The sequence below is a fragment of the Dermochelys coriacea genome, chromosome 3, assembly GCF_009764565.3.
Source record: "Dermochelys coriacea isolate rDerCor1 chromosome 3, rDerCor1.pri.v4, whole genome shotgun sequence".
NCBI classification, from domain to species: Eukaryota; Metazoa; Chordata; order Testudines; family Dermochelyidae; genus Dermochelys; species Dermochelys coriacea.
Genome location: NC_050070.1, coordinates 59,727,888 through 59,753,404, shown reverse-complemented (window position 1 = coordinate 59,753,404; position 25,517 = coordinate 59,727,888). Strand labels below are relative to the sequence as shown.

The following is a 25,517-nucleotide window of genomic DNA, read 5'->3' as shown; positions in this document are numbered from 1 at the left end:
AGCTCGTGTAGGGGGAGGATGAATATATATATTTAAATCTTAACTAGGACTCAACAAAAGGGCAAGTTCCTACCATGTTACTCATGTTGAATAGTGCCCTCCATGTTGAATACTGCATAGATAGCTTTGGTTATTTCAGTGGTGTCGCTTCTGGAGTAAGATACTATCTATTATGAGCCAGTGTGTCTGAGTTAGACCCCAACCAACTAAGTATAGGGATAACTATCGTGATTAACTGAGTATTGCTGCTGAAAGTTACCAAATTATATTTTTGTGGAGTACAGAAGTATTTAGTTATAGTGAAACTAGATGCATGTTCAATCCTTTCATCAAAGTTGATATAATTCTCATTTCAAGCTCTGTGAAACAATATTAAGCAAAAAAAGACTTGGGCCTGATCCTGTATAGTGCTGAGTGCAGACTGAATGGCTCAATACAGTTCCTGAGGCACTCAGCATTTTGCAAACCCAACCTTTACTCTGTATTCAGAGTTTTTTATTAAATAAAATTTATCTAAATATCAGGGGCACACCTGTTGGTTTTTTGCATATGCTTGTTCCATTAGCAGTGCCAATTCCTGAAATATTTATGCTCCTGTCCTTGCTCATATCAGACAGGTTCTGTTTTCTTTTCTTGGCTGTAGTAACTAGCTGGAAACATTCCTAATAGGAAGCAAATATGCTTCTGTGAGTTCTCTCTAGGGAAGGGCAAACTTTGTCACAGCTTGGGAGTTCTTGAAATGCTAAAACGTACATTAAAATAAAGACAAATTTTTGTCACCATGAGAAAAGTTATATAAGGACTTCTGCAAAGTCAGAAGAATCAAAAAATGTTGAGAATTGTGGGAGCAGGAAGTGGAATGGGAGCTGGAGGTTCTGTAAATAGGAATGCAAAAACTTAGGATCACATCAGGATACACTCTAGTGAGAAAAGGGGTTTGGATGGTATTTTTTTTTTGTGTGGAGCATTTATAGTTGGCCTTATTCAGTGTTTTTCATCTGTACAGTCTCAGTTGCCCTCCTACATTATTTTAATTTTGTGTCTCAATTTTGCATCATCTTTTGGAGGACATATTGGATCCTGTTTGTCTTGGTTTTACTGTCATTTCATCATGTAATCTGTCTGCTGAGCTATAGCTATCATATGCGCATTTCTTCATTTGGTTTAACTCCTCCAACATTCACATTATATTGACTCTCAGTCCTATTCTGGGTGTGACAGTTCCCAGTTTTTGGCTTTTACCCTGAGCAGGTGCCATAGAAGTTTTGCTTCAGTTCCTGTCCATATCCATTAGGCTAGTGCAGTTGTGCAATTGATACTTCTTTGGCTGACAGAAGGTTCCTTTCTCTTCCTGTTCCTTACTGCTCCTCCTATGGCTTCCGTAGGTAGTAAAGTTTCCACCCATGGTGCAGTTTCAAGCTCTGTCTCTCTCAGGAGTATATGGCACCTGCAGAAGCGGAGGAAGATTGGCAAGTTGGCACTGAAGGGGGAAAAGTTGAGAGTCTCTGCTACTCTGCCCCCCACCTCTGTTTTTGAGCCTTCCTTCCTTTCCAGTGAATAGCTCCAATGTTTGTCTGCTGCTGCTGCTCATAGTATCCCAAGCCCCTTCACAGTGAAACAGACCTATTCATATCCATTTCATGGATTCTGAATAACAGCAATACTCTGCTACAGTTTGGAAAGCAATGAGCATTAGCAAAGGCACTGGAATGGGCTGCAGACTTAGGAAGACAGCACTGCAGTGGTTTATATTTAGTTCACTTTGGAAATTTATCTTAATACCAGAAGGATTAGAAACATAATATTTTAAAAAATAAACTTCTTAGAAATTGATGACTCCTCAGTGGGAAAGCTATTCATTCACCCTTAGGAAGTGGGCGATTGGATTTTTCAAGCTCTGTATTTTATGGTTCTCTGTTTTACCTATAATAACATTCTATTTATCATCCATTTAGCAATCTTTTTTCTGACATATTGTATTTTCTACTCTCTGCTTTGATTTCTGGTTTATTATGCTAGACCTCATTCACTACCTAATGTATTTTTAGTCCAGCATTTGTGATAGTCTATAGTACTTTTCATCAATGTCTTGTGACAACATGCTACTTTTTTACCCCCTTCACATTGTTTTTCTTCATCTGGGACTATGAAGAATAGGAGGAAATCAGTGTCTTTTAGAGAAAGATATGAATGTTTTACTTTTTTAGCCATGGATGGGCAAAATACTTTAAGGTATGAATAGCCTTGTAGTTACAGTCTCAGTATACTGCCTTGTTTCATAGCTTATGTATTATGTTATATTTCTCATAAAGGGGAAATGTTCAAAAGGGAATTAGTCACCCAACTGTCATTGACTTTCAAGATCACCTTTGTGTCTTTAAAATCCCTCCCACAGTATCTTAACGAATAATGCATTATATTATTGGCAATATTAAACATTTGAAGATTGTGACACTTCAGCTTTTCAGAAGGTGGTAGATCAGATTTAAATTCCAGAAAAGCCTGTTTTTTCCTGGGAAGGTGGGAAGCATAATTGTGCTAAGCTATACACTATTTGGGGGGCCTGAGAGAAAAAGGAATGTCTGTAGGAAAACATCTCTCCAGGAAATACAATATGGAGAGTGAAAAATACTATGCAGCCATTGCTGTTAAGAGACTAAGGAAGTTTTATATGTAATGGAGTAGACTTTTAATAAAGGGTGAGAAATGAATGGTGATAAGCAAGGGCATCTGAAGCCTTTCAGCTCCATGTCACCTATTCAAATTTGGATCCGGTTGGTAGTGACTTACCTTTTGATAGCTGTTGCTTGTCTTCTGAGAAGTGAATTGGTGATCTCACACAAATTTCTAGTAATATATGACTATCTCACAAAACCACTGAGAACTAAAGTTGATAGTACAATTTAAATATTTAAACTGACTGTAACTCCTAATTTTTCTCATTGAATGTAGCAAACTTTATATCTATATCTATGTATCTGTACCTGTATCTATAAATCATAAATCAAATTCTGCCAAGTCTACAAACACACACACACACAAACACGTATGTGTGTATACATAGACTTGGCAGAATTTGATATAAAAATAATTTTGATGGATAATATTGATGTTTATTTTTAATACTTTTTCTGATTTTTATCATTTAAATTTTGAACGTTTTGGGAGGTCGGGCAGTAGAAGGGGTCAGACAGTAATTATTTAATGACAGTAAATTGATAAAGCTTTATAACTATTAAAACACAAATTGTCAGCATCACATGTAAAAATATACAAAGTAAATATCCTTAAATCCAACTCTAAGAAGTCCTCAAATAGTATTTTTCTTACTTTGCCTATCTGTAAATTTAGATGATCTGTAAATTTAGATATATTTCATCATTTTGTGTGTACGATGAAATTGACATTTATCAACATTTATTGATAAAAGTCTAATCTTTTGAAGCCTACGTATATATGCACATACATATATATACACAAACACACACAGAACTGTGTGTATATTAAAAATATTTTTATTATAGATTTTTTAAAAAATGTGAAATATTAACAAAGTATACTTCACAAGTTACATTTTTACTCAAAATGTAAGAAATATGTATAATTTATAAAATATAAACACAGATGGCAATCTTATGGTGTTGTGAACAGCACGGCATATCTGATGAGGTGAGAAGTTATGCTTTACTAAACAATAGCTTTATTTTATTAAAATAAGAGGCTTATTCTTTCCTTCAGTGAGATCAGTAACTTTGACCTTAATCATGGGAACAGAGCTGGGTTCAGTGTCTGGTTAGTTGTATAAAAACAAATCCATGCCATATATAAAAGAAAAGAAAAGAACGACGAATAAACATGAATATTGGGTTCTGTCCAGCCTTCACAGAACTCACTTCAGTAGGAGCAAGATTAGACCTATTGTTTGACTGCTGCTGCAATGCTAGCCAGCAGGAGAAATCATACCATACTATTTTATGTGCCCCACAAAAATGGTCGTGGTTACATTAATTTCTCAGTGATGAGGTTGGAATTTGTATTTAACGGATAGTTAGATGCTGCAGGACACAGTATCTAGAGTATGATAATTTTACTATAAGTCAAGTTATGGATCTAAATTATTTGACACTGTTATTTTAAGTAATCTTTTCCTCTCTCGTTAGATATTCATTGGGAATCTCTAGCAGCTACCTTGTACAAGCTGTGAAATGCCACTGGCTTTTATTTTTTATTGGGTTTGTGCTAGCTGCTAAGCAATACAAACCAATACAATATATACATAACATGGGGAAAAAACTGTATTTTTAGTCTTAGAAAATATTCTGATATATACAATATAAATAGTAGCATGAATTTGATATATCATGACTGGATATGCATTTTTTTGGGATATACAACATAGGTTAGATAAAAAAGAAATTTATCTTACAATAGGTCTAGAAGTGACTGAAACATATATGAACACATGAAAGATTGGTGTCTAAAATGGCTTATTGTAAGTTATTTGTTTAATTCATTGGAACCTCCTCCTTGCCCCCAAGCCATGGTGGAATTAATAAATTGTGTGCAGACCCTCTCAGAGGTCCAGAGAGGCCCAGGTCACTTCCAGCTTTTGAGGCCCCCTAGCCATAATTAAAATAAAAAATGATGACACATGAAAACAAAATAAGGCACCAAAAAAAGAGTGAGACACAATTTGAATATTTTTTTATTTAACAAATGCTTTTCTAGCCTTTTTCTGTGCAAGTGCACTAATTACTGAGGAAAAATTTAGCTTTCGTGCAACATCACAGTTGATATTAAGCATGGTGAGTCCATTACAATGCTCTTGTCCCATAGTTGAATGGTGATAGTTCTTTACCTGCTTCAACATGTTGAAGGTCCGTTCGCCTGAAGCCACTGATGCAGGCAAACTGACAAAAATACACAATATTTATGAACATTTAAAACTCTTTAATATGACAAAATCTATATCAGTTAACAAAAAAATTATGTCTTTTACCAAATCCCATCTCTTATTTGCTTACATTTGCAGCTCTCTAAGCTGAGAGAGTGTGTCTGATAGGGATGTGCATGAAAACAAGTTGTGAAACTTATCAAATGCCTAAAAATTAACAAGTTTCTAAATTTGAGGCCCCCTTTGACCTTGAGGCCCGGGCCAAATGGCCCTCCTGGCCACCCCTCCCTCCCTGATTGGCCCTGATTGTGTGGTGGATTGAGACCAATCTGTGGCCATTTAGCTGGAAGTTCCAAGATTTATAGACATTTATAATGTTTAAAATGAGTTCTATGTCATTAGTACTAAGCAAACAATGCAATTTTTCTCTCATTAAGTAAATGTACAATCTTATCAAGTATTATTAGTTTTTGAGTTAGTAGGCAAATACATCTTATTATTCTCCTTTCCCATATTTGCTGGAATATTATGGCATCACCATATATTAAGGTCCTGATCCTGTACTTCTGAAGTCAATGGAAGCATTGCCATTCACAGCACAGGATCAGGCAATAAGTGCCCGTCTCTGTCTTGCAGAGACTTACACATAGGTAACTTTATTTGCATGAGAAATCTTGATGAGGGCTACTCACATGAATATAGTTATATGCATACATAAGTCTTTGTAGGATCAGGGCCTTAGGGGCCCAATTCCTCAGGCCTAACATAGGCAAAACTCCCATTTGTGTTCAGTGGACATTTTGTCTATAAAAGTACTGCAGGATTGAGTCCATATAACAAGTATATGATTTTGCCCTGGTGAGCCAGAACAAGAATAATAATGTGAAATAGCAGTTGTCTCATTTATCTTTGATTAACATAATGAGATTTTTACTACAGAAATCTTTTACGATGCTTCATTTGACTCCTTGTTCTCAGTCATATGACCACAGTTAGGCCTCAAGCCTGCAATAAATTCCATATGGGTTAACCCTTGGTCTGTGCAGAACCCCACAGGAGTCCCTGGGGTTTTGGGTGAAGCTTGGATCCATTTGCAGGCTTGGGGTCTAAAGAGCTTTTCTTTCACTTGAATGGTGTTAATTCAATAGAAATGTTAATGGCTGGGGGTCAAATCCTGCATGTTTAAGGGAAAATTCCTGTTGACTTTAGTGGGAGCAGCATTTGGATTTGTTTAGCTTTCATATGTGGATGGCATTTACAGTAGTTAAATATTGATTGTACTCTACTTTTTAATTTCCAAGTACCACTTATGAGTTTTCATAAAATGGATTAAAATCCTTTAAAATGTTAAAGACTTTTCCCCACAGTCAGTTTTTCAGTTTATCAGGAATCCGGTCATTTGGATATCAACAAGTTGGGCTGCTGCTGTCCTTCAGCAGTTACAGCCTAAGGTCTCTGCTGCATCAGGTCAATTTACTTTCAAGGTTGGTGGTGCTATTTTTTCCATGTACTGATTTTTTTTTTCTTTTGAAGCATGCTCAGGTCAGTTGTCTCTGCCTTTGCATTAAATTTGTCCTGAGCCATTGCTACTGAATCAATATTTTATAATGATATTCTTAATATGCAAATGTATTTTACTATTAACATCTGTTGCATGATTTTGATACTAAATAACTACTTTGCTGTCTCTAGCAGTGTGATTTCAGTAAACAGAATGATGAATAAAATGCATGCAGATTAATAGTCTAATCTCACTGCCTGTGTATGGATAATAGGAAAAATAACATTTATTCCAGTACTAGTATATCTATTATATCAATATTACAAAGCCATATTATCCTATGGTTAGAAGTGACAGTAAATACCTATAAAAAGACTGTCTGCTTCATTATTATCATTTATTATTATTGTATAAAGGCCTAGCAGCAGTTTAAATTCTGTGATTTATGTCTTAAAGATGCTCTTTTAATTGAAACGTGTTTAAATAACAAACCAAAAAAAATCCTTAATTAATCTATGTTGGAGATCTTCCAGGAAACAGACAAAGTCTGACTAATAAAGAATGCTTGCAAAACAGAGTAAAGTATTTATGGAAAGTATGGCTGAATCTTATCTTACTTTGTAGACCTGTTTAAATAGTAATCTATACTATACCTACCATGCACTGACAGTGAGTCAGTAAAATACTGCATGACTGAGCATGAAAATTTTATTAAGAGAATATCATTATAAAATATTTTATGAAACGTCTTTGTGTAATGAACCCTGTACATGGAGGCTTTTGTCCATTGTGGGAAGCTGAAAAAATAATAATTGACATTTCATGTCCATATGCATGATGCTGCAAAATAGCGTATGTAAACTATTTCTTTCTATACTGTTCAATTACTTTTGTCACCAGCTCCTACAAGTTTTTATTTGCAGTCTTTTGTTCCGATCACTGGTGCCCTCTTCACTGTTTTCTATAAGTTCTGTAAATAAATGTCTACAAATATACCTTGATGTTTTCTTTTCATAATTAACCAATGTTGTGAAAGAACCATACTGGCATTTTATGTTAAAATGCTGCTTCTAGTATGGATACACCTGCTGCAAAGGGAACATGATAACGATGGTTTACACTTTGGAAATTGTACAGGAAACTGGTGTAAACAGGGAGAATCGTAGTTTTGTGAACTTTTGTATCAGTTCAGATATTACAGCAAATTCCTTATAACCATTGTTATTTATTAACCCCTTCATTCCTGAATTCTTTGCAACCATATGCAAAATATGCCGGATTAGTGGCTCCTAGGAACAAAGGGGTTAAGCTCCCAGTACTTTGGAATAATGTAATACATGAATATAGTATTCTTGATATACATTTTACATGTATACTTACATATTGAACACAATATAAATTGTTTGACTAAACATGAAAATGCTCAACCTTTTTCTGTATTATTAAAATCTATTTTTCTTTATCTCTGCCAAGTTTTCAGATTTAGTGAAATATAATTGGTAAGAAATATGAGTATGCAGAGACCATTTAAAAAAGATGATCAATTCTCTGATGTCCTATTGAAAAGAGTACTGTATTGATGTTCTAAACGATCTCACAGTGTTGTAAGCAGGTTGTGATTTGGCATGCTTGTACGATCTGCACCCAGCATGTACAAAAAATTCTTTAATTGTTATGTGACATGTTTGCATATGTGGTTATTATCTGTGAACTCATTGTACATGTATCCAAATATGTTTTCTATTGTGCTTGATTTTGCCGGCCATTCTTGAATGACTTGGCAACTCAAGAAACAAATGTTTTGTGCTGTCCTTTGTAATGCGTATGCTCTCTGATGTTTTGTCATATTTTGTCAGCTTTTATTTTACTCTTTTTTCCAACAACATATCTTTATATTTGTTGGAAACAAATTTATGCAAAGACAATTTTAGTAAGCTTTGCTCAGCATTATTATTTTATTTATTAAGATAATGGTAGCTTGTTCTGTTTAGTAAACATTTCCCTGATGTAAATCTTTTGCAGTTAATCCACCGTCAGACTTGAATTTTACAATGATAGATGAACACACTGTTCGAATGTCATGGACAAGACCACCTGATGCAATAGAGGGGTACAGGGTAACAGTGGTCCCTACAACTGGTAAGGTTTTGTTTTATAAGTCAGATGATATAGCGCCACTACATTTGTTTGGTTTTGTGAAATCTATTAAAATTGATTTTTGTGTAAGTGTCGAAATGAGGTGTGAGGATAGATGTTAACGCCCTCATTTTTACAGGTAAGATTGTGCCTTGTCCTTACGCAGCTCCATAGAGGTGTAGGAGGGTACAAGGGTTTCCCCTCTCTTGTGTGGCCTGTGTTAGGGCTACCTGCATTGTAGCTTCAGCGCTTTGAGATACGCAAGGATTGTGCTCTAGATGCTTCTCCCTTGGTGTGGAGGGGCAGGAAGTAGGTTAAGTCAGGACTCTACTTCCTCCTCCTATGTGCTGGCTGGCCACATTGGTGGAGTATGCTGCACCTCCGAAAGAGGAGGTGTAATTTCTGTCCCTCAGGGAAAATAGGGAGTTCCTGGGAGAGCGGGCCTATACTACCCCTGGCTGCATGATGCAGGCAGATAGCAAAGTCTAGCCTCTATGTTCTGCCACTTGTTCAGGTCCTTCATTCACTGTTAATCTCTTCAGCAGTTTAGTTTCGTAACAGCCCCTCTCCTAAAATACTTGGAGGCCCAATCTTGCAAAGTGGGATTTTCAAAGGGCCTAAGGGATTTAGGGACCCAAATCCCATTGAAAGTCATTTGAAAATCCTGGCTGCGAAACCTTATTCATGCCAGTGAGCTCTTACTCTCGTGAGTAGTCTCACTAAAGTCAGTGATACTTCTTACGTCCGTAAGGGTCTGCAGAGTTGAGCCCTGGAATCCTGTCGTTAGTATAGAAAGTTTACCCACTATTTCATTTCCTTAAGATATACATAATCTTGCATAGTTCTGAACACTTTCAGCTGCTGTTAACTTAAATGGGAATTGAGAGCGCTATGCACTTCTAAGGAGACACTATGCAGGATCAGGTCCAAATGTTCTAAGCTTGACTAGTGAATACTCATTGATGTTGATTAGGTTTACAGAACCTTTTCTTAAACACATAGCCCATTGTCAAAAATAGTTACGGGATGTCATAGATTGATGGTAGATAGGTGACGAAGTTTTGCTACTATTGCTTCTAGCTGTATAGCGGGAAAGGTAATGTCCACTGCTGATAATCTTTTTAATGGTGTCTGATTCCTGGAAATCCTGTTTCAGCTGTTATCCCACTGTAAATCAGGCGTAATTCCCAATGACCTTAGTGTAAAACTGATATGAATTCAGAATCAGATCCAGACATTTTTTTTTAACCAAAACTGACTCTATGAACGGTGTGTCTCTGAGTCTCCTCTGCCTTGACCCTTAACAAGTGCAGAGAGAATATGAAATTCTGCTAAATCCAAACGACAATATTTTTCATGCTAATTCTCCACAGATGTTGGTAGCTACTCGCGGTGCAAGGCAGTTGAGAATCAGGCCTAGTGTTTGCATATCTACACTAGTATTAGAAATACCAATTTGGAAACATGTCTCTTCTGCCTGATTTTACATATTGGAAAACTGAAAACGGTCCTCTCTTAAAAATATCATAGCTTAAATAACATAAAAGTACCCTATACCAACCATGTACTTTTTCTAGGGAAAATATTGTGCATCTCTCCTGAAGTAAAATGTTGGGGTCACATCTCATCTCATTTATACCAGTGTAAATCATTTGTAACTCAACTACAATCACTGGAGTTATACCCGTGTAAAACTGATATGAGGTTAGAATCAGACCCACTATGTAAACTGATTTTCTAAATGACAGCTAATTTTATTGTACACATGTTTGGTTTTAAAATTGATGAGTAAATAAAATGCTTTATTGGAAGCAGTTTTGTATGTCCTTTGCAACTAGGTGTTTCAGGAAGGCAAACAACTGTTTTAAAATTTTATTTACAGCCTGTGGACAGATAGCTCTTACTACTGTGTTTTCAAATTATGAAAAACTCATAATTATTATTATTGGGTTTAGACCTTTTGTGTTAAATGTGCTTTTTATGTTGTATTGCAGATGGACCTACTAAAGAATTTACCCTTGCACCTAGCACTACCCATACTATATTGTCAGATCTTACACCTGATACAGAATATGTTGTGACAATAACTTCATATGATGACAGAGAAGAGAGTCTACCTGTCTTTGGCCAGCTTACAAGTAAGTACACATAAAAAAAGTTAGACATAGCTGAATAAAGCAACTGAAGTAGCTATTTAATATTTGGGTTATAGGACCAAATTCTGGCTCGGTGACAATTGGCCAACAAAACCTCATTGCATATCTATGGCCTGGCCATCTGTGGCCCATGAGCAGCCTTTTTCCCATTATGCTTTGTTTCTGGCTTTGCCACAGATTTCTCATATAATCACAAGCATGTTACTTAACCACAGTTTGCCTATCTGTAAGATGCAGATAATATTATTTACCTGATTTACAGCGTGTTGCAAAGGTTAATTATTAAACACTTCATGATAGAAGGTGCAGTGTGAGCACAAGGAATTTGTAATTATTTATGTATTGGCCTAACTCTAATGCTGTCAAATCAGTGCCCAGGAATTGTACTTGTAAACTGCACATTCTGAGAGAGGCACACAACAAATTTTGTTGACATATCTCACCTTGTTTTTCTTGACTTTTACAAAATGTAACCTACAGTCAACTGACAATTTCTTGTTTCCTTTCCACTAATCCTGTTTATGTTGTGGTTTCTTTAGTTCAGACAGGTGTTCCAGTGAGTCCAGAGGACAAGAAGCCTGACCAGATTCAGATTCAAAGTACGTTTTTTGTCTTCCATTTTATGTGACCTGTTAGAGGTAACTAAAGGTTTGATCCAAAACCCAGTTTAGCCCAGTGCAAAGTCTCCCAAAGGACTTTGGATCAGATGATAAAGTCAAATCCTGTGCCTATGTTGTTTAGCAGTAAGGTTGTACTAACATGTAATCTGGCTGTGTGTGCTGGGCTGACCAAAGTTGAGGAGGGTCTGAAAATCTGCCACCTCTCTATGGGAAAGAGGTGAAAATCTGAGCTGAGCACCAGGGATTTCACGCAAATAAACTCACATCCTCTGAGCAGCCCTTTGCATATCTCAGCCCTTTAATAAATGTCTCCTTGCTGAGGACACACAGAGTTGCAGAAAAAACTTATATCGCTGTCATGTGGGGATAAGGGTGGGAGCGGGAGAGAAGAGCGGTATTAATTCTTTCCCAGCATCAAATCCTTCTACAACACCGTATATTGGGGGTGTGCACTGCTGCAGGAGCTGTGTGTCTCCCTTTGTAACTACTGTTCACTGCAGGACAAGGTGCTCTTTGACTCTAGCCTGAGCTCCTGATGGACAGTTCCATTTTGGAGCTGCCAGTTGGAAGGCCCCTGTTGAGGGTATGCAGCTCCATTTGGTTTCTCCAACCAAAACTTGCCATCAGGAGCTCAGGCTGCACATGCTCAGTGCCTCTCCAATGTCATCCCTTAGTTCCCAGGTAGAGAGAGACTGTGACACCACTTCTGGGTAGTAAAAGAGCAGGTGTTACATAGCCACTTCTGAGGCTGGCTTCCTCCTTTAGCACACAAATAGTTCTTTGTGGCTTAGAAGTCTAGTTGGGGTGCATGGCTTTGGTAGGTCTTTTGCTACAACTGGACAAAGCTCATGATTTGGCCCTCAGGGAGAAATTCTTCCTACAGATATGCAGATCTCCTTTTGACATCAGTGGGAGATTTGTACATATGCAAAGGCACATTTGGCCACAAGCAACTTGGTGTTGATTCAAATTAGACCCATTAATTAATAGGTCTAATTTATAAAAGTTATAAAATGTTTATCAGGGTTGTGTGATTTTTTGCATAGATGATCAATGTGTCATACAAAAAAGGAGTCTGTCACTTCCAAAATCACATTTTAACACATTTTACAAATACTATATTAGTGGTTTAGTAAAGTTATTTTCCACCAAAAGCATTGAATGTTTTGTGCAGTATTTACTATTTCTACCCCAATGCTTATCAGTGTAATGAATTTTTTTCAACTGTTCTCTGTTTCTGGAATATCCTCCCAGTAGATATGTCAGTAAAGCTAGGTGAATGGTGTCCAACCCGAGTAAGATATTTCAAATAAAGATTTTAATCCGTTTAATTTCTATTTGGCTTGGCTTCTACTTTTTAGATTTCTATTGTTCATTTTTAACTGACAGCTTTTGACTATGGTATGGGATAGTGAAAGTGTTTGGAGATATTGACATGTAAGTGATCTGTCATTGTTTTGCTAAGAGATTTGTGTTGTTTTTAATATGTTTCAGAATGTTCCATCAGTGCACTGACAGATTTAGTTTTTCTTGTGGATGGCTCGTGGAGTGTGGGGAGAAGTAACTTCAGATATATTTTGGACTTCATGGGCACTCTTGTATCGGCTTTTGACATTGGGGAAGAAAAGACACGAATTGGAGTTGTTCAGTACAGTACTGATACAAGAACTGAGTTCAACTTAAATCAGTATTTCAGAAGGAATGATCTTCTTAATGCAATTAAAAGAATACCTTACAAAGGTGGCAATACAATGACAGGTACAGATTTTAGCTCTTTCATAACATATGAAAGCTAAAAGTTGAGGGAAAAACTTCCCCCAAAGTTTGTTTGTATAGCATTTTATTTTACAGCTGAAATTCTATTTAAATCCTAGTTCACTCATACCTAAGAAAAGCACAGACCATTTTGTTGTTTTTAGGTGAAGCTATTGATTATCTGATTAGGAATGCATTCACTGAATCTGCTGGAGCAAGAAAAGGCATTCCTAAAGTAGCAATCATCGTTACGGACGGAAAATCGCAAGATGAAGTTGAAATTCCTGCAAGAGAGCTTCGCAACGTAGGAGTTGAAGTCTTCTCCTTGGGTATATCAGTTATTAATTAATTATTGTTACTATTTAATATTGTGAGTAAATTTAATGCTAATTAAAGTGTGGCATTAACATTCTAATAGCACTAGTTTGATTCATGCATTTTACAGGCTAGGGGTGTTCAATGCATGGTACCTGAGACTAGCCCTTTGGTCTCTCCTGAGCAGAGAGTCCCAGCTGTGCCAAACTGTGTGGTAATTTTTGTAACATGTCCAGATGGAGACTAGGGTGTGACCGACAAACTCAGTTTGACATATGACCTCATTAAGTAAAAGTCTAGTGCATTAACCCACAGCTTTAATTAAGTTTTAGTAGCCTGGTTGTTAGTAATTACAGAGCTTAATCTGCATCAGCTTTATTCCAAGATGCTTTAAAACTTTAAAAATATACTTACAAAGATCTAAATGTTATACACATAATATGGTCTCATCTCTCATAACTTTTAGGAGTCAAAGCAGCAGATGCAAAAGAACTGAAACTAATGGCATCTCAGCCATCCTTGAAGCATGTTTTTAACGTGGCAAATTTTGACGGAATAGTGGATATACAGAATGAAATAATCTCACAAGTGTGCTCAGGTGTTGATGAACAGCTGGGTGAATTGATTAGTGGAGAAGAAGGTGAGACCTTTTACAAAAGTTTATTGTTAACTGGAATGTACCTGATATGTGTTTTTAATGTGATGGTCCATGCTTATTTTGATAGTTCCATCCATTTTATAATCTGCCATTAGTATATGGAAGACATGTTTCCAGCTGTATAGATTTAAACAGCAGCAGATTAGAACACATGCAGTTGACTGGATTTGAAATATCCCATTGAAGTCCATAACTCCAAATTGTTATGTTGCCTCTAGGGTTATCAAATCCTGAGAACATAACACTTTAGACCACATGGTGGAAAATATGTTGAAGGGAGAATTCACTTGAAAAAACACACACGTGAAGGGCATAAATCATGCCCTATTGTCTCACTGGTTATGCAGGGCAAGGCAGCTTGGGTTAAGGGGCAGAAGATATGGTTTGGCAAGGATCCATGGGTAAAGACTGAAGACTGTTGAAACCAAATAGTTCTCTAGCTATAACCTTGCACTTTCTATGCCCCTTCAAGATTCCAAAATCTTCCCCTTCTAGACAATGACAGAGTTGTCTGTTTCTGTGGTTTCCTGCAGGTGCCTTTATTCATTCAAATCTTCTGATATGTTTCCGGGAAATAGAGAGGGAAAGTTTTGTTACTGGTTTGAATGACAGGGTTTCCATTGTAACTTCTACTCCTTTTTGAGGAGATATGGAGCATAGCTTTTGTTGCTGACCTTCTGCCTCATTCAGAGTCCCCCACCACTCTGCTGAGTTTATTTCCATCTATCTTATTTTTTTTTTAAATAACTAGAGAAAATTGGAGCAAATACAACTATGTCGTAAAAATCGGTCATAAAAACAAATCAATTTTGAAAAAAAATCTGCTCATCATTGTATTTGATCTTTTTGGATTTGTTTTTAATTTTTCAGCTGTGGAGCCTCCTTCAAACCTAGTGGCTGCCCAAATCTCATCAAAATCGATTAGAGTCACTTGGGATCCATCTGCTAGCCAAATAACAGGCTACAGGGTGCAATTCTTTCCAATGATAGCAGGAGCCAAACAACATGTGTTGAGTGTTGGTCCTCAAACTACTGCTTTAAATGTCCGAGATCTTTCTCCAGAAACAGAGTACCAGATTAATGTATATGCAATGAAAGGAATGGCATCCAGTGAGCCAATTACGATAATGGAAAAAACACAGCCAGTCAAAGTTCAAGTGGGTAAGTTATCGATATGGTTCTGATATTGTAGCTCTTTTTTTATACATATCTCTCTTAATAAAAGGCCTTCGATTACTGGAAGACATAGTTTCAGTTAATGGAATTAGTTTAACCAAAGACCATTGTCGTTTAGTGTTTATAAGTGATGAGTCAGCTGATTACAGATGCAGCTGCAATAGAAGTGCCTTGACTATTGGCTTTTATACTGGTAATTTTTTCTCTTTACAGAATGCTCCCGTGGTGTGGATGTAAAAGCTGATATTGTGCTTTTAGTGGATGGCTCCTACAGCATTGGTATCGCCAATTTTGTTAAAGTAAGAGCCTTTTTGGAAGTGTTAGTTAAAAGCTTTGAGGTTTCACCTCAAAAAGTACAAATAAGTCTTGTCCAGTACAGCAGGGATCCCTATACGGAGTTTTATTTGAACAGATACAACAAAATTGAAGATGTAATTCAGGCTATTAACACCTTCCCCTACAGAGGTGGATCTACAAACACAGGCAAAGCGATGACCTATGTGAGGGAGAAAGTATTTGTTATCAACAGAGGATCAAGACCAAATGTACCAAGGGTCATGATTCTTATTACTGATGGAAAATCGTCAGATGCCTTTAAAGAACCAGCCATAAAATTGAGGGAATCAGATGTAGAGATATTTGCAGTTGGTGTTAAGGATGCAGTACGTACAGAATTGGAAGCAATTGCTTCACTGCCTGCTGAAACCCATGTGTACACAGTGGAAGATTTTGATGCTTTCCAAAGAATATCATTTGAACTTACACAGTCTGTCTGCCTACGAATTGAGCAGGAACTGGCTGCTATAAAGAAGAAAAGTAAGTAATTATCAATACTTAGAGAAATCTTAAAAAAAAAACAATGAAAATAGTCTGAGCCAAATTTGATTCTCAGTTACATTTATTTAACCCCCTTGTTGTCAATGAAAATGTCCAGGTATAAATGAGGGCACAATCTGTTCATGTGTTTTTAGCTAAAGTGATACAATCAAAACATAAAATAACTCCAAATAATTAGCTAAGTGGACTTGATTCTTCACTTCGTTACACCATTGGCTTCCATGGAACAATGTTGATTTAAAGTAATTTAGGATTTGACCGATTATTTTAAACTTAATAAAAAACACTGGGGAAAAAAACAATTATTTTATGAAAAGAAGAAAATTAACTGGGAAATACGTCCCCCCCGCAGGTGTTTAAGATGACTTTAAAGTTGGAGGGCCAGATTTACACTGATGTAAATCTAGAATGACTTCAGTGGAGTTACCTTGCTTTTACACAGGAGTCACGGAGGTTAAAATATGTCCTCAGGAGTGAAAAATTACTTGCCATTGTCACTGTAAATTCTTCTGCGGTTATATTTAAAAGAGTTTAGAAAGTCACCAACTTCACAAATTTCAGGTTAAGAGTGAGAAATCCTTCATGACATTAACCAGGCTCACAGCATTCAAAAATGTGAAGGAATTTTTCATCCGCTGCTACATCCTGTGCTTTACAATTTTTATATTTAAAAGGGACACTGAAGTTGGATAAGCCCAAAATTTGAAAACCCCAGACTCTTTAAAAATAAGCCTTTGTTTTAGAATACCTTTGAGATCACAAAACTTTTATATTGGAGGGCTCAAACACCTAACATCCCCGTGGTAGGCTAGCTAAGCCAACCAAAACTAGCTGAGGACTTCAGGTTTATGTTTGTGTCTCAGGTCATTTCATTTCACGATCCATTCTTGTAAGAGTGTTGAAATTTTGTTAATTTCATTTGTGTGCTAGTGCTCCAATAAATTGAGGATGCACTGTTGTCCCTGAGGGAACTCGAGAAAGAAAGAACCCAGCTTGATTCTCAGATTTCACCTTAAGTTTTCAGGGCTGGCAGTAACAAATGACAACTTTTTAATTGAACCTAGGACACCTGAGGTGGAAAACATTGAGTTGGTGCTTCTACTGATTGTCATATTGTTTAAGACAACTCAGAGATCATCATAGAATTTTATGTATTCATGAGTGAGAATGACAAACAAACATAGATGCATATCAAGAAAATATTTATTGAATCAAAGAAACCAGCTGACTGCAGGAAATGTTTTTGAGTGATTTTGAAGGGGGTTTAAAGTATTTTATTGTAACGTGTGGCTTTTTTAAAAAACAGGTTATTTACCTGCCCGTAATTTGGCCTTTTCTGAGGTAAAATCCAACAGTTTCAAAGTGAATTGGTCTCCAGCTGGATCTGAGGTTTTGTCCTATCTTATTAAATATAAAGTAGCTGCTGGTGGAGAAGAATTCCTTGTTTCAGTGCCAGCTTCAAGTACTAGCTCAGTTCTCAGCCATTTACTCCCTGAAACTCCTTATGCAGTGAGTGTGATTGCAGAGTATGAAGATGGTGATGGTCCTTCCTTGGATGGGGAAGAAACGACTTTAGAAGGTATTCTTCCTATTATGCTCAGCCAGAAACATGTTATGTATTTAAGTAACAATCTGGTTTATTAAGAGAACTTGTGTATGTGGAATACCAACCTAATGCTGAGAGATGGCACTGGTATGTGGGATGAGAATGGGCATTATTGTTTCCCAGTGCCTTGACTAAAGGTGTAAAATTCCAATAAAGGACAACTATTAGATTTAAGATTGTGTTTTATTTCCCTTAATTTTGCTGGATACTGTGTTTTTCTCTGAGATTCAGAGGCTGCTTTTCCAACAGAGTATGGTGGTATCAATAAATTAAATAACAAAAAAAGTATAACGTGAACACACACTAGTTAAGTTTCAGAGTAGCAGCCGTGTTAGTCTGTTTCCGCAAAAAAGAAAAGGAGGACTTGTGGCACCTTAGAGACCAACAATCCGATCCAGCAAATTCATTGGGACTACTCACATGCTTAAAGTTAAACATATACTTAAGTGGTTTGCTGCATCTAGGTCTTTTAACTTGGGTTTATAGAAGAAAGGTTATATGGATAGATTAAAGAACTCTATTCTCCAGATGGGAACTCCTTAATAGCAGGACTTAATGGGCCTGACACCGTATTAGACTATCGTGGGAGTTTTCTGTGAGTACGGTCTGCAAGATTTCGCCTATTTTAAGGAGTAGCATTACAGTTCATTTATTTTTTTTACCCCTATAGTTAGTTATTCAGTTCAATCTAATCTAGCTAGGCTATGAAGCTGTACTCATTACTTTCCATTATTTTAGTTCACCCTATAATCTTCAAAAAGAAAAGGAGTTCTTTTTGCGAATACAGACTAACACGGCTGCTACTATGAAACCTATAATCTTCGACCTTCGTATTCCAAAAGATTCTAGGGTGAACTACACAAACAAAGGAAATAGCATTAATATTCTGTTGATGTATTTTCCTTAGTATTGATTAAAATATGTGTTTATTTATAAAATGGCTTGGATTGAGGGAACAGTCCAATTTGGACGATTTTGGCCCACATCCTCAAATGTATTTAGACACCTAACTTAATTTGAGATGGATGGGAGTTGAGGATCTGGACTCTCATCCTTTATGTGTTTGTATACATAATCTCACTGTAACTGCACAGGTCATAATGTTTAGCCACATGTAACTCTCTCTTAGGAAATCATCTGCTTCAAATGGCTGCTTGGCTGATACTATCCACAGTTCATAAATCATAGAAATGTAGGGCTGAAATGTGAAGAACTGGGGAAAGAGCAGCTTTAACAAAAATTTCAGACATGTCAGAAATACACTCCATATTTTGACTGATAGTGCATTTTAAAATATTCATCATTTTGATCTGATAAAATCTCTCCATTTTTGAGAAGCCACTAATGCCATGTAAATGCAAATAGTTCTGCATGCTGAGTTGCTAGCAGCTTGGGTTGAACAGCTGATTTCTTGATAGCTGATTTGGGCTTTAGGCTGCTACAGAGTTTTAAATCCTATACTGTATTTATGGTCAATTGAAAAAATAAGTTTTTTTTTTTAAAGAAGTGTTTTTTGTTCAACTTTCAAACAGATCTTTAATTGAATAACAAAGAACAATATTTCTGGTGTAATGATGCTCAAATTTGTTGAGGAAGTTTATCTTCATATGGTTGGTGAATGCTCAAGAGCAAAAGTTGTCCTCAAATGCATGTGAATAAACTCTCATTGACTGCTGGGCAACATATGATATAATTTGGCCCGAAGTATGTGGCAAAGGATTAAATTCTGCCCTATTTTATCTATCCAAACCAGCTGAATGGTCTCAGTGGAAGCCATAATTTTTGTCAAGGAGTAGGCTAAGTTAAAAAGCAGGCCTTAGTTTTTCTTATCTTCCAGGATAACAAGCGATTTTCTATCTTGAGGGGAGCAGCCTAATTCATAAACATTTTAAATAGTCAATAAATGAAAAATTCATATAAATGCTGAGAATTTAGCTTATAGAGCTCCAATATTTTCAATATTTTTCCTGATTACTACATTAGATGGCTTTTCAAAATCTGGTGTGTGCATATGTGTAGTTAAGTGCTTCTGACACTCATCAGTGAATGGGGATGGCACAGAAGTAAATACCCACAATCAGTGAAATGTGTGCAAAAAAAAATAAATCTTCATTAGGCAACCTGTTGTTTCAAGAAACTGTCCCAGAGTATACCTAAATGTAGTGAGTACAGCTCTACTCTACCTTTATTAGAAGGCTACTTCTGTTCAACAGCTACTTTGGCAGATCCTTGAGTGGTTACATAAATCAGCAAACATTGATGCAGTTTAAGTTGTAGCTCTGGTTCCAAATTTTCAAAAGCAACTCATAATTTTGGCTCCCTGACTTGATAAGACCGTAAGAATGGCCATATTGCATCAGACCAATGGTCCATCTATGCCAGTATCCTGTCTTTCGACTGTGGACAGTGCCAGATGCTTCGGAGGCAATGAACAGAACAGGGCAGTTTACTGAGTGATCCATCCCCTGTTTACCTGTCCCCTTGTGGCAGTCAGAGGTAGATACGCGTTGAAGGGGCCTGATTTTCAGAAAGTGCTGTGTACTAGTTCTCTGAAACACCAAGCCCTTACAAGGTGTCTCAAATTGGCCATCCAAAATTAGAAGCATAGAAAAATAACTAGTCACTTTTTGAAAATATTGGCCCTGGTCTTGGTAAGTGGGATGAACTAATGCAGTTGGTTCTCCGATTGAAGGCAAATGTTTGCAAATTATATTTGTGTTTGTTTGCAGTTATAGGGGCTCCTCGAAACTTAATGATAACAGATGAAACTACTGATAGCTTTAAGGTTGGCTGGATGCCAGCTCCAGGAAATGTCCTAAGGTATACAGTTGCATACAGGCCAGTGACCAGAAGAGAGAGAAAACAAGTAACTGTCCCAGCAAATGAAAGATCAACTACGTTACTGAACTTGACTCCCGATACAAGATATGAAGTTAATGTTATTCCTGAGTATCTGTCTGGGCCTGGAAATTCATTGAATGGATATGCAAAAACTGAAGAAGGTATGTAATAAATAATAGGTTTGTAGTGTGGCTTGAGAAGAAGGTTGGTACGTTGATATCTTTTTTATTTTCAGTATGTGTAACTTGGATGTTCCTTTCTCTTTTTTCTTGTTACAGCAGGATGAATGGGGTGTTTTAGAATCACGCAAGTTTAATTGAGAAACAATTTAATATAACAACATCCCAAATTCTAATCAAGAACCTTTGGATTTTGCCTTTTGTATACATTCTTGAATCTTTAACTCCTAAACGTGTTGATGTGCCTTGGGCAAAATGCCCACGTATGTGTCAGGCAAAGAAAATAAGACTTCTGAATTGTCTGTTACAAAAATGTTTCAACTTGAAAGGCTTAAACTCAAACGAATTGTATAAGCCTAAAAATTGTTCATGTAATATCCTTGTAGGTGACATATATTTTATCTACTGTCAGCAAGTTGCTTATTTAGGGACTAATCCAGCATCCATTAAAATCAGTGATAGTCTTTACATTGAATTCAAGAACTGTTGGATTGGGCTCTTAATGTTTTTGCAACATTAAAACGTTACAAAAATAAAGATCAAATTTTGATTGCTGAATGGAAACTGGTTTCTGACTGATTAATTGTTACTGTAGGCCTCTATATTGTCAGTGTTGAAAATTTTGGATTTTTTCAGCTGTAGACTGTCTGTCAACTGAAGCTCCAACAGCTCAATTTCAATGTAAAACTTTAATTTCAGGCACAATTTGCAGTTTATTCTTAATGAGAAGCAAAGAACTGATGAGCTAAGCTACCACAGTATCTCTAGCTGAGCCCCTTGTGCCTAGACATAGTAGCACATATGATCTACTAACAGAGTCTCACAACATCAGATGATGAAGCTACATAATCAAGGTGGTTCCTTTATAAATTATAATGCCCCAGTACAAGTGATTCTAAATTCTCCAGGGCACAGATTATCTTTTACTCTCTGATGGTATGCAACCTTGCTCAATGATGGCCTGATTTGTACTGGAACCTCTAATTAATACAAATTATAAATAACAATAACTACAGGTGAACAAAATCAGTCCATCTTTATGCTTACCCTGTATTGTGGAAGTCAGTATTTTTGAGTGGTACTTAAAGATTTTCATAGGGTTGTTGGACTTTTTCGAAGGGAACCATATGTGCTCCTGTACCTATGCACAAATGGTTACCACAAAATAATTTTGCACTGTTACCTCACATTTTCATTGCTTTTATAAATTTTGTGCATCAACCTGAAAGTTATTTTAATGTAGTTTTTGTGTCATATAATATAGATAATAAAAAAAGATGTGCATGGTGACTTATGGAGGTAAATAGTTCTTCCTTGTTTCTCCGTTTTTTCTTTCTGTTTTTTGTTTGTTTTTGTTTTGTTTTCTGTTACTGATAGTCTTAGACTTGATTCCGTAGGGACCTATTAAAATTAAGCACATGCTCAAGTGATTTCCTATATCAGTTCCAGAGTGCTCAGCAAATTCCAGTATTGGGTCCTGAGTATTTGTAGTAGAGAGTGAGAACTGTGAGTCCACAGGCAACACCCGGCCTAATGGACATCGGTGTCCATGGGAAATGTGAAAAAATGTTATCATGGTACGAAAAGTTGGACTATATCATGGATGTTTGTTATATCATCATGGTCATTTCAAAAACACTTAAAAATATCAAAAAGCACTAATTTGCCTCAGGGAATAACTTAGTGTGAAGTTGTATTTAAAAAATCTTCAGGTCTTAGTTCAACTCTCTGGGCTGAATTCTGGAATTTGCTGAGCAGTCTGGAACTGATCCAGCAAATCACTTAAGCATGTATGCTATCTCTCTTATAATGATCTGAAAATAAATAAAGAAATCAGGCTTGTTTCATGATATGCTTTCAATGTCTTTTAACATGTATAGTCCTAGGGACTCCAAGAAATTTGAGAGTTTCTGATGCTACTACATCCACAATGAAGTTATCTTGGGGTGCAGCACCTGGCAAAGTCCAGCGATACCTTTTAACATATACTCCAGTGGCCGGAGGTGAAACTAAGGAGGTAACCATAAGGGGTGATACTACCACTACAGTGCTGAGAGATTTAGAACAGGGCACCAAGTATGCACTGTCCGTGACTGCCTTGTATGCATCTGGAGCAGGGGATGCCCACCCTGGGCAAGGAGAAACACTTGAAGGTAATTATTTATAGATAATATATAATCATTCATTTATTTGGTTACAGTTTAGGTGCTTTAATTTGCACCATGTTCCTGAAGTTTCTACAGAAGTAAAACTCTGAGTAAAAAATATGCCTAAGAACCTCCCTTCTTCCCTTTGTGACAATCCTTGTAAATCAAGCACAGTTGCCATCCCTCTACTCACAGCACAAGGACTATCTAAGGCTAGCATCCACCAGAGAGGACAGGTAGAGGTGGGGAATGTTCACTGGACAGGGAGATCCCACTATGCCTCCTGGAAAAGTACGTTGCATCGGCAATATATCCTGTGGGCTCCAGGAAGCTTTGGACTAAGTCAGCCTCAGTGACTCGCACAGCTAGGGCTGTGCACCTCCAAACCAACCTCAGTATAGGTCTCTGCCTTACAGAGACTATGAACTATGAACAATGGCTATGAACTCGGGAATAGTTTGACGACAGATCATTTTTATGATCTTGGTGTTAAAAAGTCTTGTCTAATTGAAAACATGGGCAGAGCTTTAACCAGTATTGAAACTCTGGTTGGAAATGATGTTTGCTCTAAATGTAAGACATTAAGAGTCACATAAAATGAGCAGCATATAGCCTCTGCACAGAGAGAATGGAACACAGCTGTTTGTGACTAATAAGAGCTAGAACCTGGAAATGAATATCTAACAGAACACTGGCAGGAATAAGCAAGAGCCAGAGGCTTCCTTATATGGATGGTAGGATGATGTCTCTCTGCCTTGCTGTGGAGAACTTCCCAGACATAGAAGTTGCTACTTGCTGTCTGAACATTCTCATTATCATCCAATAATTGTCAATGTGTGGGACAACTTCGCCACTAGGCTATGAAAGGAAACGTGGCTATGTTCTGAGCTGGTCAGAGGTGTATCTTGATGCCCACAGGAGGTAAAATAACAGCAAATGAATGTAGCTCACATCCATAAAATAAACTAAAAGGGAATTGTTAATCTCACCCTTCAATATGTTAAGGGCTTGCTTCTCATTTACACTTAGTCCCTTTTACACTGTGAGAGCATTATGAAGAGCTCTTAAGGTAGATGAAAATAGGGCCCTGAAACAAGGCACTTCTAAGACATACTGTGAGATAAAGTTCCAAATACTGAGAGGAGTATGGAAAACACAGCAGAAATCAAAATATAAACTACATAGTCACCAGAAGATCAAAGTTTAATCTCAGAAGTAAAAGGGGGCTAAGGAATTTAGATTACCGTTGTGTTTGTATATTTCCTAGCAACGAAGGGCTCCAATTCTGAGTCAGGCCTTTGTGCACTACAGCAATGTAAATGAATAAGGATAAGAAGAATATGAAAAAGAAACTGGTTGTGGTTTAGAATATAAGAATTTCAAATTGATAAATGGGACTTCTCTTGGGATGGTTTTATATAAAAGCACCCCATCCAGATTTTAAGATCACTGTTTTGCCAGTGCAGGAACAAAAGGAAAGGAGTAAATGTGACATAATGTAATAAATCTCACTAATGTAATAAGTGAATGGGGTTTTTTTTGTGCCCATTTCATACTGGAGCCCATTGACAAGCTTAAGTGATTTGCTGGATTAGTTCAAGAGTACTCAGCAAATTTCAGGATTGACCCCTGGATTATTGTAGTAGAAAGTGAGAATTTAGAGTCCACAGACTACCCAAGGGAGATGGGCAAGAGAGCATGTTATCATGATGGTACCGAAAGCTTTACTATATCATGAATGTTCAATAATGATTTATCAAAATTAAGTATTATATCGTGGTAATTTCAAAAACACTTTCAATGTCTTTTAACATGTGAAGCACGAGGAAGTCCAAGAAATTTGAAAGTTTCTGATGCTACAACATCCACAATGAAGTTATCTTGGAGTGCAGCACCTGGCAAAGTCCAGCAATACCGTATAACGTATACTCCAGTGGCCGGAGGTGAAGCCAAGGAGGTAACCATAAGGGGTGATACGACCACTACAGTGCTGAGAGATTTAGAACATGGCACCAGATATGCGCTGTCTGTGACTGCCTTGTATGCATCTGGAGCAGGGGACGCCCTCCCTGGGCAAGGAGAAACACTTGAAGGTAATTATTTTTAGATATTCTTTAATCATTCATTTATTTGGTTACGTTTTAGGTGCTTTAAATTGCACCATGTTCCTGAAGTTTCTACAGAAGTGAAAACATGAGTTATGCCGATATGCACTACTGCAGTGTAAATGAATAAGGATAAGACGAATATGAAAAAGAAACTGGTTGTCATTTAGAATTTAAGAATTTCAAATTGATAAATGGGCCTTATCCCAGGGGTGGTTTTATATAAAAGCATTCAGCCCAGATTTTAAGATCACTGTTTTGCCAGTGCAGGGACAATTGGAAAAGAGTAAATGTGTGTAATGTAATAAATCTCATTACTCAGCTCCAGATCCTTTGAAAGATGACAGCCTTTAATTGTGAAGTCATCTTGTAATAAATGTGAATATCAGTAAATGCAGTACCCTTTTATTTATCTCAGTTTCTCAAATAAGAGAAAACCAAACCAAAAATAACAATACTATATTGTGACATGAAAGCTATGAGATTGAAATTAATGTTCAGCTTCCTAGATGAGTCGGCCAGATTGGAAAATCCTTTCGGAGTTCAATCAGAAAATGTGTGTACCAAAGTTTTGTACTGAATATCTTAAAC

At 36.9% G+C, this 25,517-nt stretch overlaps 1 protein-coding gene across 14 annotated transcripts in view; it reads left to right on the top strand.

Moving 5' to 3' along the window:
* Nucleotides 1–25,517, top strand: part of COL12A1 (collagen type XII alpha 1 chain) — a 152,250-nt gene that overhangs the window by 7,612 nt on the left and 119,121 nt on the right. For 7 of the 14 annotated variants that reach the window (XM_043510517.1, XM_043510516.1, XM_043510521.1 and 4 more), the window contains 12 exons: nt 8,418–8,534; nt 10,526–10,669; nt 11,227–11,286; nt 12,802–13,065; nt 13,227–13,391; nt 13,844–14,017; nt 14,906–15,196; nt 15,425–16,027; nt 17,355–17,627; nt 20,384–20,656; nt 22,555–22,827; nt 24,642–24,914. The exons of 5 other annotated variants lie outside the window; for them this stretch is intronic. In XM_043510517.1, the coding sequence (XP_043366452.1) occupies nt 8,418–8,534; nt 10,526–10,669; nt 11,227–11,286; nt 12,802–13,065; nt 13,227–13,391; nt 13,844–14,017; nt 14,906–15,196; nt 15,425–16,027; nt 17,355–17,627; nt 20,384–20,656; nt 22,555–22,827; nt 24,642–24,914 (2,910 nt within the window). Of the gene's footprint in view, nt 1–8,417; nt 8,535–10,525; nt 10,670–11,226; nt 11,287–12,801; nt 13,066–13,226; nt 13,392–13,843; nt 14,018–14,905; nt 15,197–15,424; nt 16,028–17,354; nt 17,628–20,383; nt 20,657–22,554; nt 22,828–24,641; nt 24,915–25,517 lie in introns of those variants that run through there. 2 more of the 14 variants (XM_043510520.1, XM_038395846.2) reach the window with 2 other exon arrangements.